This window comes from Alosa alosa, chromosome 6, assembly GCF_017589495.1.
Source record: "Alosa alosa isolate M-15738 ecotype Scorff River chromosome 6, AALO_Geno_1.1, whole genome shotgun sequence".
NCBI lineage: Eukaryota > Metazoa > Chordata > Actinopteri > Clupeiformes > Clupeidae > Alosa > Alosa alosa.
The window spans coordinates 17,455,847-17,470,337 of NC_063194.1; the positions used below are offsets into that span (position 1 = coordinate 17,455,847).

The 14,491-nt window shown below is 43.9% G+C and overlaps 1 protein-coding gene across 5 annotated transcripts in view; it reads left to right on the forward strand.

Annotated features, from left to right (window-relative positions):
- The first annotated feature begins 7,030 nt into the window (after nucleotides 1-7,030).
- The window catches only part of LOC125296284 (RNA binding protein fox-1 homolog 2-like), a 34,511-nt gene continuing 27,050 nt past the window's right edge, over nucleotides 7,031-14,491 (forward strand). For all 5 annotated transcript variants that reach the window (XM_048246106.1, XM_048246107.1, XM_048246103.1 and 2 more), the window contains exon 1: nucleotides 7,031-8,883. In XM_048246106.1, coding sequence (XP_048102063.1) covers nucleotides 8,632-8,883 — 252 coding nt within the window. In that variant the 5' untranslated portion in view covers nucleotides 7,031-8,631. The remainder of the gene's footprint in view (nucleotides 8,884-14,491) is intronic.

Here is a 14,491-nt window from a genome sequence, read left to right on the forward strand (position 1 = left end):
TCCCGTTGATGTGGACTGAACCGTAACCATAAAAACCCTAGCCAACCACCATCGACCACAAACACAAAACAAATTAGCCAGTTAGCTTACGCCCCCATGTTGCCACCATATTACCATAATGTGAGTATAATTAATATAAAGCAAAATGTATGTCTAGGGGTAAATGAGTCAAAGAAACATAAACTACGACGGAGGAGCGGAGAGGGAGCCCGTCTGCCCCATGGAGCCAGGCCTTTTTATGTCCAGGGCAATCAAGTCCAAACTCCACACACCTGCACATCTCCAGCCACCCAGCTGCAACACAGACAGACAGCGGTAGAAAAAGGGGCAGGGCTGGTGCAGAGTGCAGACCCGACAGGGTCCTGTGTGTGTGTGTGTTTATGCGTGTGTGTATGTGCGTACCTGTGTGTGTGTGTGTGTGTGTGAGTGTCTGTGCCTGCATATGTGTGCATGTATCTTTATGTGTGTGAATTTATGTATGTGTGTGCGTAGTGTACAGTCAGTAAATGTACAAATATATGAATTTATTGTATGGTCCTCCATGAACGGAATTCCAATGCATTCAAATGGTGTCATAATGGTAAATGGTGTCATCCTACACTTCAAATTTTGTGCAGTTTTGAACATGTCAGCCAAACATACCTTCGATTTCAATGCCTTCATTTTTTAACTAGGTGGCGCTATACATGAAATGAGTGGATATGGGATGGGTTGACCTGGCCCCTGGAGGCCAACATACAAAAACAAATTGGTCATCCTAGGCCCTACAGTTCTTGAGATATTCACATAAATCTGTGTCCGCCCTACCCTCCATCCTCCATTCAGCGGTCCGCCCTACCCTCCATAGCGGTGGCCATAATAATACATATAGATTTAATAGAAATAAACAAGATGGTGTCCCTAATTAGATTATTAAATCTTTGAGAATCAAAGATTAAAGCATAAAGATAAACCTAAATAAACCTCTTTGCTGAAATGGAAATTAGTTTAAGAACACAACTAGGCCTAGTTCTCCAAAATGAATACATTTTTTTAAAAAAACTATTTTAACCTTAATGCTTCTCCATTGCTTCTATAAAAAGATATCAGAAGGTAGGAGTAAAGGAACGAGCATTTACTTCAGGTCAGAGCATGAGGTGAAATTGGAATGGACTACTTCAGTAAGTCGATTCATTTTGGGTTCACTGAGCAGTGATGTGAAGACATGAGACAAGGCTCTGATATTGTGAGAGCGGACACAGTTGGGCAATGAAGATCTATTATAGCACAGGAAAGCCTTTAACTTCAGGGGCCCTATCATGACAGTCTAAAGCGCATTGTCACTAGTCAAAAGCTTATTCAAATTTAGTAGGATGTCCAGTTCACATTGGGAGTGTTTTCGTTATCAAACGTTGAGCGCATGGCGCAACAAGGTGTTCCTAGGTTTCTTAATCAATCATGGGTGTGTTTGGGGTGTAACATCATTTAAACCAATGAGAATGACATCTGTCATTCCTTTTAACGGTGCAAAGCGCAATGTCAAAGAATGCATCGGTATTTTGTCAATAGCGCATTTGAAGGAGTCTGCTTACGAGACCGTATGGAACAGTCATTCCACCATGCTTTACTAAAACCTAGCATAGCCTTTACGCATTTGCACTCGTCTATTATTTGAACTCATTGGCAAAGTGATGAGACAAGGCAGTTATACGCAGCAAGTTACTTTCACTATTGACTGACAATGGGTTACCATCGAAAACATTCTTTCACACAAACATACGGGTATTTGTGGGCGTTTTTACGAGGTAACCAGGTATGCCATGTTTTTGGAGGTGCAAACAAACGCTGCATTGCTATTGAGATCACATGGTAAGGAGCTGGCTCAAGGGTTATAAATGTATTTTGTCGTGTTTAGTTGTATAATGAAAGCTCAGCTTTTATAGCCATCAATGCGTCTTTCCTTCTGGCTCTTTGGCTATGAATTTGGTAACTATACCTGTTTCGAAGTTAATTGATGGTCAAATCAACCAAAACTCCGATTGTTTGCACCTCCAAGTGGTCTGTGATGTAGGTCTGTGACGCGAGTTTGTGTGAAAGAATTGGCTGGAAAAAGCAACACTTACCCTAATATTTTTCAAATGACAGAATAAATAAATGTTTATCCTGCAGAAGAGCTGCTTATGTCTCGTGATAGTGCCAATCAGTGTTGGGAGTAATGCATTAAAAAAGTAATGTAATTACAGTAATGCATTGCTTTTTGCTGTAATGCAGTAATGTAAGGCATTACCAATACAATTTCAGTAATATTTTACTCGGTACAATTCTCAGTAACTGAAGTTACTTTGCTTTTTAATCCAAAATTGAGAAATGCTCAATTGGCACCAGAGAAGATTATCCAAGAATTGAAAAAAGTCATCTATGCTGGTCCTGGAATTTGATTGCCTTGTTTAGATGACTGTAGAAAGGGAATTTGAGTTATCTCTGCCATTCATGCAACAGATCTAACATGGTTAGGCTATACTTCTCATTTCAAGTAGTGAGAATAACTAAAATGTTGCTTTTACAAAGATCTACACCACTGTAAGTGGAAGGAAAGGCAACCAGCAATGATGAGAACCATTTAAAGTCAACATACAATTTCACTATGGCTATATTTTACTATATTAAGTTGTGAGTGACCTTTGGCCTTTGGGGCCTACATTGTCCCATGAGCCATAACTGCAACCATTATATTGTTCTTTTGTTAGCCTTAAGCCTAGCTCAGTCATTATGCCATACCACATCACCTCCTGCCGTGTAATGAGCTGCATTGAACACATGAAGATCTATTGAGAACACCAAATCCATATTTCCTGTTATTTTGGTGAAAGTAATGTAAACGTAGTGTAATGCCTTACAATTCAAAGACAGTAATATTGTAATGTAACAAATTACTTTGAGATGACAGTAACAAGTAATAAATAAATGCATTACTCTTTTGAAGTAACTTGTCCAACACTGGTGCCAATAGAGCCATTAAGTTACCAATTTGCAAATGCATTGTGAGATATTTCGTAATATCTTTATTCTAATTATGTTTCCCATTGTATCCTAATCGTGTAATGTCTAATGTTTTGCATGGATGTGCGCTGGTGCGCGTTCATGGAGGATAGAAGGATGGTGCGTTGTGCACCCGCCAATATGACTGTTGACAATGCGCTCTTAAAAAAACATATAAATAACTCGCCATAGACTTCTGACCAGGTTTCTCTTGGTCAGTGGCGTAATGCGTTTTAGGTGGTGTACAATAGCAATTTTTTAGACAATGTGCTAGGCCACTCCCTAGGTTGTTAATTGCCACACCCCTGGGCGCATTGTTTAAAAAAATAAACGTGCAAAATAAGAAAACTTTGCGCCGGGTGGAAAACGATTTTTACGCCATGCGCCAGGGTGCAAAATAGGGCCCTAAGGGTTAGGTGGTTAGGGCACACATAGCCTATATACACTTTTTTTGCTTCATATTTTTTTTTTTGGTTTCCAAACAGACAGTGTGGCTCCATGCACTACAGCTTTCAGCCACCATTCACAGGTGCACCTCTTCCAAAAGACAACAGAGGGATCCCCCTTCCTCCCATCATCACGGCGAATCAGGTCAGAGGAGAGTTGAACAGACTTCGCCCAGGAAAACAGCTGGCCCAGATCGAGTGTGTCTTGGACTGCTTAACGCCTGTGCTATAGAACTGGGGGAGCCTCTGCAGCATATATTCAACCTGAGCCTCCGACTAGGAAAAGTACCAGCACTGTGGAAGACACAGGGACGTGCACAGGCATTTTGAGGGGCAGTTGCTCTGACCTGAAAAAGGGCACCCAAAAAAAAAAAAAACAAACAAAAAAAACTCACAGGCTATATGCAGGACTGAGAATAACAGCGTCTTTTTTCAAAATATATATACACAAAGAAGTAAAACACTGAAATACAGAACTCAATCACCTTAACTTCTCATTATTATTTTAATGCCCACTAGTATTTATGTTCTGCTCAGGCAAGGTCTTTGAAATGACCTCTAAAATAGCCTATGTTTTTTTAGATTACAATGATTTAGCATGCAGCTCTTTAACCCTGTACTTTCTAGCATGATCCTCTCATCTCATATTTGGTGATCATCACTTAGCCTACCTTAGGCCTCTGTGCCTCCTCCTTGTCCACATTTTCCTCACATAGTCTGGAGGCTTGTGACTGTTCCTCATCTTAAATGTAATGTAATTATGAAACATTGCCATTAGTAGGCTAAAATATGAGTCTGATTAATTAATCAATTTGTCTACACAGTGTCATGTCATCTTTATCACAGTGCAAAGTCTCTGTCTCACCTGCTGGTTGGCTTTTTCCCAGCCAACCCTGCAGTGATTGCTGCCTCCCTGAATTGTCTCTCCCTCTCCTGAATTTGACTCTTTTCAGTGGGCATCTTGGCTTCAAACAATACCCAAAATACTAGTGATAGGATTTAGGCATTTAACCATTTTGAATAAAATAATTAATGTGATGCATTACTTCCATCATTCATTCTTCTCGCTAAAACGAAATGTGAGAAACTATCAGCAGACATGTTTGCCTAGTGCCTACCAAAAAAATAGTAGCCTATAGGCTATGTGATGACGGGCTGCTTGTCTGCAAGCTATCTGTCTGATTATTTAGGCTAAACGTGGCAAACTCAGCCTGGATTTATGAATATTTTAATTAATTTCATAAAACTTGATGATGATGATCGTTTGTTTGTTATACATCACAAACTCACCTTTTCCGACAACGTTGAGTTGTCTCACCCGACAACCGCGACAATCTCCTTCTAGGGCCGCTAATGCAGGCTCAGTGCAGGTGCCGGTCGCATGCAGCGCTGCAGCCACGTAAACAGAGTTTGCCCTTCCCCTACTGACTTTCATTTTCGGTGCCCGAATGGAAGTGAATGAGGCTTTGCGATTTTTTTTATCTAGGCCTACGTAAAATTCTGCATCTATTGTACGAATCATTTATTTATTTCTCCCCTTGGAAGGGCAACATGAGTCAAGAAGGGCATATGGGCAGTTGCCCGGGCAACCTGAGCAACTCCCCTGTGCACGTCCCTGGGAAGACATCATGTCTCATTCCAGTTCCAAAGAAGCCACATCCCAGTGAGCTAAACGACTTTAGGCCAGTCGCTCTAACATCACATGATGAAGACGATGGAGCGACTATACTTCACCCCAGGTCCGTCACTCACTCGACCTGCTCCAGTTTGCATACCAGGAGAAGGTGGGTGTGGAGGATGCCTTCATATACCTACTGCACAGCGCACAATCTCATCTGGACAAGGGGAAAAGTGCTGTGAGAATCATGTTCTTTGATTTCTCCAGCGCCTTTAACACAGTTCAGCCTGTCAGATTAAGAGATAAGCTTGTGCAGATGGGGGTTGATGCTCACCTGGTATCCTGGATCACAGACAACCTGACAGAGAGACCACAGTTCGTCGGGCTGAAGGACTGCTTCTCAGAGACTGTAATCAGCAGCACCGGAGTGCATCAGTGGACTGTGCTTTCACCGTTCCTGTTCACCCTGTACACTTCTGACTTCAGCTACAACTATGAGTCACGTTACTTCCTGAGGAGGCTGCGGTCATTCAATGTCTGCAGTAAGCTCCTCTGAATATTTTACCAGTCTGTCATTGCCAGTGTCCTCTTTTATGCTGTGGTGTGCTGGGGAGGCAGCATTAAGAAGAGGGACGCTGGGCGATTGAACAGGCTGGTAAGGAAAGCTGGCTCTGTTGTTGGCATTGAGCTGGAGTCACTCACAACAACTGCAGAGAAACGGACCATGAGTTGAATGCTGGCGATCATAGACAATGACCGCCACCCACTACACAGCACGCTCAATAAACAGAGGAGCATGTTCAGTGGCAGGTTGAGGAGGTCCTTTGTCCCCAGGGCAATCCAACTTTTCAATGCCAGACAAAAGGGGAGGAGAGAAATAGACTTTTCAACATGAGCCTGTCTCTCTCTGCCCTACCATCATATCACTTGTCTGCTGTCCTTATAACTTATTCCCTGTTATATTGTTCTTAAAGTTTATTATTTTTTGTTTGTTAATCAATTATATTATATTTACATTCTTGTCTTTTCATAGTCATAGTTAATATTTAATAACAACTGTTCAATCACTGCACTGTTCACTTTTGCCCTATCACCATTGCACACACTCTACCATAGCACCTTATCATGGTCAATGCATCACATAGTCAGTCCATATCAGACCTTTGTAATCACTTCACATGCTCTTTAATTAACATTTATGTGAGTGATTTTTTATGCATATGAGATATATGTGTGTATGTGTTTGTTGTGTTATGGTATCTACTTATCTATCTATCTACTTATCTATCTTTCTATCTATCTATCTATCTATCAATGTATCTAAATATCACAAAACAGGCTAGAGGATAGCCTAGCTAAAGGTTATAGGACTATAGGGACTTTGATGTCCACAGTAGCCTAAATAGCTTAATGTTAATATGAGAAACTTGAGACCTTTGTTTTATCATACAGGACGTTCTGGAGCATTTAGTGCAGACATTGATGTAAGCTTTGAATGCCTAGGTAGTAGCCTATAAATAATGATCAGATAGACCATGATTTTTTTTTTCAAAGCGTGCTTTTTTTACATATAGGCCTACGGACAAAACTCGTTCAATGGGTGCTGGAGGCAACTTGTTGCTCTACACAAAAAATATACTCTTTCAGATGATTGACACACTTGATTTATTAAAAGAATGCCCTGTTTTACCGCATCCCTACACCAGGGGTCGCTTAAACACCAAATATATCAAGTCATTCCAATCGGAGTATAATGCCACAATGTTACCATATTTATAATACCTAAACTGATCGGGCTGTCTGGTGCATCGTTTATTCCAATTACGTAGCACCGAACTTTTTCATCCATGCATCTCTAGATATGTGGTGTTTTATCAGTTATGCCAAGGCGGAGAAATTCGCAACTCTTCAGTGATTTTACGCAGTGATTTTTAACCCCTCCCATCATTCCCATTATTAGCCATATCCACATTTTCCGCCATCTGACTCTAGAAAGTTAATCTGTGCTTTGTTTATAAAGCGATTCAAAGCAAGGAAAGGAACAGCGAAGATATCGCACTCAAAGGCGAGCACGACCAGTTTGAAAATACATTTCGTTTCAGATTGAGCTGTGATGAACGACGATGAATATTCAAGACAAATGTCCTTTGATTTTAAATTAAGCGATATAGCTAAACTAGTGCATCAGAGATGAGACGTTATAGCCTACGATTCTCTCTACGTGTCCATATTCTAAAGCATAGCCCAATTAATGTGTGTCCATAATACAAAGACCGCTTAAATTTTTGTGCTTGATAGAAGGAGGGGAAACGAGGAGGGAGCAACCACACGGAGGGGAAAAGAAGGAGGAGAATTGGAGACACTGTAGAGAGGAAATCGTGCTCCTTACTAGCCGACACACGCCGCCAGAACACATCGAACAGATTGGGGAGAAAGGAGGCGATAAGAAAGGAGAGAAGGTGAAATTCTAACGAGGGATTTACACAGGTTGGGATACAGACACTGATTATCACGAAGAAAGGACTAACGTCATTTTGTTATTCACGTGCATTTTAAAGACTAACGTTAGCCATTTTCTTCTGGACAAGGTATTGTAATATAACCCTTGTGAGGTAGCGGAATGTGTACGCTAGCGATAGCTAATTAGCTAGCTTAGAATTCAGGACTTTGTGCGGGTTTGTTATCTGGCTGAAACACGTTATATGCACTTACAATCTTGTTCTTCAGCATATGATAGCGCACGTAACGTCAGCTGTTGGTGGTGAGGTTTTTATAGGATGTTCCTGACCATGCTGCTCTTTCCATGATTAAACAATAACACTAGCTGAGCTAGCATAAATAATTATTTTATAGATCAAAGACTTAACGTTAACGTTACCCAAATGGATAGCTAGCTGAGGCAAAAGAAAGGTCAGTAACTTAATATCTCCCCACTTTTACTTGAGCTTTGGCTCAGAAAAACAGCGACGTTTGGACTACCCACGGACATAACGCTATTTAAGGTTACGTTCAGATTCCTTTAACAACGCCTTCAGACAATTGCAGCATTCCTTGCACGTTGTTTTTATTGCAAGTCCCACCTTGATTACGCCAGGGCCTAGCTAACTATATCGCTAATTTACCAGGCCTAAAACCAATCTGTGATACTGTCAACCATCAACATTAGTGCAATCTCTGACCCCCCCTCTATTATTTTTACCAGTTGGCTTATATATTTTTTTCTCGATTTTGTCCGTGTCTTGGTATTGTCAGGCGGCACAGATTTACCTTCTTAACCATCTAAAATGTACATTTATATGACATTATTGTTTGCCTGACAGTAAAGTGTAACCAATCTTTAGCTCCCTATTTAGCCAATAGTGCACGTTTGGGGAGCAGTCACTAAATTTAACCAGGCTCCGTAAAACAGGAGTTTTGATCTTTCTGAGCAGAGGAAACTAAGGTTACTCACATTCTAGGCATAGCGCGAGACCCTATCCTAGAACAGGGTACAACCAAGGGAAGGAGGCAAAGGTATAAATAGATAGCTAACGGAGACAGAGCTGTTCAATGTTAATGTCGACTGACGTAGCATCAATAATGTTACCCGTTAATCGGGGAATGATGGACCGAGAAAGGGACATTGACTCCACGACTGGACCCCTCGCAAACTCTGCCGGAGCTTCAGCAGTGGTCCGAGGAATGAAACGTGGAGATCCAGAGCCCGACGCACAGACAGCTGCAGCTTTGACCGAACTGGCCGGGGCGGAATGCAAGCGGCCGAGGATAGACGGGACCGGGGGTGTCGGTGACATTGGGCAGGTAAGGAATAAGACCTTCAGTATTGCACCTTCTTGCGCTAGAGGTATCTCATAAATGTGGGTTCTTTCAGCTCATTGCTTACTTCACATTAAACGTTGTTTGCGTTGGAACAAAGAATATTCATCATTAATATAGATAAAGATAAGTGAAACTATGCTACCACCGAGAGAATCTCTGCAGGTAGAAGTAGTTTTGTCTTTCTAAATTAATGTTGTTTGCGATGTTGTCATAGCCAGACAATGGTTATCATAAAGGCTCGGTGCAGTATGCTAACGGTAGCTGGAGGAGATATAACGAGGATGTCCTTTTCCTGCCTTCGTTAATAACATACATAGTAAGCATTTCGTTTTTGCATCGTTCTAGGGCTCCAGTTTAATTTGTGGATATCAATACACCTCTTTGGCAATTATGTTTGGTGCATAAACCCCGTCTGTTTTTTGGAGAATTGCGTGCGACACAGACCTTGTCAACAACGCCCGCATGCAAGCAGCATTGGTGTCGATGTTGTCGGTGGTGGAGTTCTGGGGTGTGCGAGCCTGGTAGCTGGCTAATTCATTTAAGGGGGGAGGGTCGTTACATAGACACAAAGAACAGGCCGTATAACACTCCTTCGGGGCCAAATTGGCCACGGGTCGGTTTGGCGTGTCCTTAGTACTCTCTTCACCATCCCCTGTCTTGGCTATAGCATTGTTTACCCACACCAAATTATTAGACGAGTAGCGAGATGCAAGCAATGGTTAAAACTGTAACGCATGCGGTAAATAAAACATAATTGTGTCACATACTACTGCTCATAACCAAATTCTGTCTCTGTTCGAACTAAACCAGTGAGGGAGGAGAGTAGGCATGGGGCGCGAGGTGTGATGGAGAAGGGTCACGGCTGGAGGTTACGCGCACACGAGGAGGTTCATATCAGAAGCTCTCTGCCAATCAGCATTATCGATCACCTCTCGCACAAGAGGTCACGCTGGAAATTCGCCTCGAGGCATGTGTGGGAGAGAACAAGAGGGAGGGGACTTGAGGACAGAGGAAAGGACACATGGGAGACAAATAGAGGGTGTTTGTGGGAAATGCTGTGGCCGCACTTTAGAGAGTCAATGTCACCCGGAAGGAACTCATATTTTCATTTTTTTTTTACCTTAATTCACCGTTACATTGGCAAAGACAAGGGCAAATCAACACAAATAATATTGTATAATGAAACAAACCAAAGCTAGCCAAAAGGCCTCATCAAAGAACCTCAGACAGTGATGCTAATGGATTGGAAAGAGATATTTGGTGACAGTTAAGGGGAGTGGGGACAGTCCCTATCCCTCTCCACACAGCCCCAATAGTCTTGTCCTTTGTTCTCTGCTTGCCTTTTCTATTGCCCCCCCCCGGGCCTACCTCCTTTGAATCTCCCCCTTCACTCCCCCTCTTGCCCAGGGGCACATATACTGATTGTTGATTGACTCCTGTATCACCAATTTTTTTTCATGTACAAGTGACAAATAGGACCCCCGCCCTTTCAGACCCCCGGTGACATCTCTCTTACACGCGCACACACACACACACACACACACACACACACATACATACACACACACACACACACACATACATACACACACATAGAGGCTTACAGTTTCTCTTAGCCCTTTCACTTTTTCACTGTGCTGTTGTATGTTGTTGATGCTCTGGGTGTGCATTGCTGTAAGGGCATTGGGAGTCACTGAAGTGCTGTTTGTGATATCGCTGTCCCTCTCAGTCCTGGAGAGCCGATTTGTCCTATCGTTGGCAGCAAAGAGGCTTTGTGTTGTGCTAACGAGATCAAAGCTCATTTAAAAGAGGGCATTAGGCTGACTGATCGCTTTAAGGCAGGAAAGTAGTTGTGTGTGTGTGTGTGTGGCTTAGAGTAAGTGGTGCCAATCAAATGGGCACTCTGGATTTTGACACGGGTAGGCCTACTATATAGCTTGCCGGGTTAACCTGCTCTTAGTACACGATAAACTCTGACTTTCAAACCATGACATTCTCTTGACAACAACTAGCTCTCTGTCTAGTATCTTGTTTAAACTCTGTCAGCTCTCTCTCTCTCTCTCTCGCTCTCGCTCTCGCTCTCTCTCTCTCTCTCTCTCTGGTTTAATGATTGTCACTGAACTTTGGAGTGCAAGGCAGCGCAGTCACCCTAGCCCTCAACTTGTCTTGATAAGATTGAGGTCCCCACCTAAGTGTTGCTCAATATTTGTTCTTGTCGCCCCTCTCCTCACACCAACATACAAATCTACACCATAGCGGTGTCACTGTCCAGCCCCACCCCCACTTTTAATCAAACACACACACACACATTCAAACACACACACACATTCATAAACATACAAACACACTCCCCTCTCTGCCCCCAAACTGTCATTTGCTCTCCCATCTCCTGCTCTGGATGTCCCTCCGAGTCAACTTCCGCTGGATCGTCCAGTCTAGTCTAGTCCCTCTGACTTTTGCTTCCCCTGCCCCCTCCCCCCTCCCACCCCCATCCTTACATCCGTCTGTACATCCATTCATTCTTGCCCTCTTTCCCATCCCCCCCTTTCACTCACCATCTGTTGACCTCATGTCATTTTTGCTTCCCTTCTGCCCCTATTTTATCTATCTCTCCCTCTCTCTTCTCCCTCCCCCCTCTCCCCCTCTCTCTCTCTCTCTCTCTCTGTCTCTCTCTCGCTCTCTCTCATTTCATTCATGTGTTCGTTCTGTGCTCACATTCTTCTTTACTTTTCCTGAAATAGAAAGTGGGGGAGAGGGGAAAAAAAATAAACAGAGCAACGCCCTTTTTTTGCCGAGCGCTCAGAGTAACCCTGTGTATGTTTGTAGTTGAGAGTCAGCCGCCTCTGCCCAGGGGCTGAGTTACTGCGTGTGGCCCTGATGGCAATAAGGTTGACACCCTGGCACGCGTGTGTGTGTGTGTGTGTGTGTGTGTGTGTGTGTGTTGTGTGTTTGTGTGTGTGTTTGCGCGTGTGTGTGTGCGCGCATGTGTAAGGAGAGAAGCCATGCTTTTTTCTGCTGTTGAAAATGAATTTGTGGGGGGAGGGACAGCAGGAGAACCCCAAGTAATGTATACCTGATCCAAGGGAGCCATATGGTCCGCAGCCGTGTGTGTGTGGAGGGAGGGAGGGAGGGAGGGGGGGCAGGGGTTATATCTGTCTGGATGTGTAAGTACATGTTAACTCTGTACTGTACTGGTGTGCTGTGTAAATGTCTGTAATGCTAATGTGTTTTTGTAACTGCATGCTTCAGAGTGTGCGTCTTCAAGGGGTTGGTGTGTCTTCTGTTTGTTGGAGGGGTTGCCTGTGTGCGCCTATGTGTTTGCAGACAGGGTGTCAGGTTCAGACCCCGATTAGCCCACCCCTTAAGGAAATATAAGTCACATGACATTCTTCGAGAGTGACTCATTGTCTCCATTTCTAAGTCTCGTTTTTTCTCTCTCTTCCTCCTCCTAAAACTGTAAGTTAACTTCTCTGCTTTGTCTTCTCTCTATCCTTTTCTCTCTCACCCTTCCCCTGTCACACCTCCTTTTTCTTTTCGTTGTCTCGCTCTGTTTTTCTTTCTTCTGCTTCCATCCCCCATTCCCTCACCCAACCCAACCCCCTCCCCTTGACAGATTGATTCCAGATGTTCCCAAATTCTTTCAGTTGGCCTCCTGGTCTCAGACGCACAGAATCCTCCACTCTCTTCCCGCTCTCCTCTTTGCCTGTTTTTTTTTTTTTTTTTTTTCTTCTTTGTCTGTACCTGTTTCTTAGTCTTTTCTCATTCTTTTTCGCCTTCTTCATTTATGCTTCTTCTCTTTCGTCTACAGCAGAGCGGACATTATTTTGTTCCCTGTGTGCTGCTGTATGTACTAGGCTTAGTTTAGAATGGTCCCACTCATGCAGCATTCATTGGAGAGGTTATTGATGTTCTGCTGCCATGCGATTTGGCCTTGAGGCTTTTTATGGAGTTACGGCCTCCTTTTCAGCATGGATACAGTGTGTCTCATCTCCTGCATAGGGCACCCATTAACTGGCCTGTGTGTGAGTGAAGGAGTGTAGCTTGTGTCCTGCTGGTTGCTGAATTTTTTTTCAGGGTCTACTCGCCGGCTTCGCTGCTTTTCATGGGGCGCTCCGAGGAGAGCGTTCCCCCCAGGGGACGAGGCACGAGGGGGAAATTGGTTCCAGATGAAACAGGAAGTGTGGAGGGGGAGACAAAGAGAGGGCTGTTTGGGACTGGAGGAGAGAGAGAGAGAGAGAGAAAGTGATTGAGAGAGAAGGAGAGGAGAGGAGAGCAGAGCAGAGTCGAGCAGAGGGAGCTGAGGGTAAGTAATGGATATAGAGTGGAGTGCAGTGTCTCTCCGTCTCTTTTCTCCTCTTGCGGTCATCACCCCCCACTCTCTGGGCTGATTTAAAACATGCGCCGGGCGTCCAAACGCCTCCACTGCCGTCCTCTCAGAGAGAGAGCGCGGACTCCTTCACCCTCAGAACCAGAACCAGTCCCAAACCTCAACGGGTCTCTGCAGCCATTGGGTTGAGGTGCAAGAGGGTTGTGAATTGGAAAGCAGCAAGCTTGTGTGTCTTAGTTGCACAACACTGGCCAGTAAAACGCTGAGCACATTGCCTGAGAATGATGAATGACGTTTTCCACACTCTTTAAGTCCTGGTGGTTGTTATTTCCAAGGACCAGTGTCTGAAACTGTGTTCCATAAAACCGATTTTAAAAGGACCTCGTTTGCAATTTTACCATCAGAGAGGCCCTTTTAATGTGGGCTGCAGTGTCACTTTGGAAAGTAATATCCGAAGGTCCTAGATGACTTAAGCTCATGTTCTGATAAGGCATGAATGCGCAACTTCTGTAGAGCCTGGGAGAGCCGGGTCAATTGAGCGCCATTGCAAGGCAGGTTCTGATGAAGCATAAACCCTCCATTACTCTTCTGATGCCTCCTGCTCTCAGTGATCTCATTCCCTCCCTCTCTCCTTCATCTCCCTTCTACTGAGCCTTGGAATCCATTTCTCTCTCTCTCTCTCTCGCGCGCGCGTCACCCCTCCCCCTTTAGGCTGTCTCTCTCTTCAGCTCTGGATCATGCGGTCGGTCAGTCCGGGGAGGATGCAGCGTGTCCATTTCATACGGTTAGTGCAGCAGTTTTGCCTCTCCGGCAGACTGCCTACAGCCGCTGCGGCTCTACCCTGCTTGTCGCCATGGCAGCCGTCTCATAGCTGTCATGATTGGCTGGTGGAAAAAAATATTGCGCGACTAGGCTGTTTGCCAGTCCAAATCAAATAAGTGGAGGGGACTGTGTCATATGGAATGTTCCTCTTACAGCAGCCATGTTGGTGGAGTCAAATCTCTTCAAGATTGAGATGAAAAGGCAGTTATGTTTTCACATGCATTCCAAATACATGTAATAAAGTGTTACATAGTCTGCATACCTTTTTCACTGTATTATTATAAAGCCTACCGGATACACAGAATTATGTTGGCTTTAGTAGTAATGTAAGCCTGAGGTATGATTAAGGGAAAGCGAGTAGTCGGGCAGCTTTTCTCTCCCGAGTTCTCCTGATGTTGTCCTAATGACAGCTCTGCTCATGAGCTGGAGACGGGTATGCTG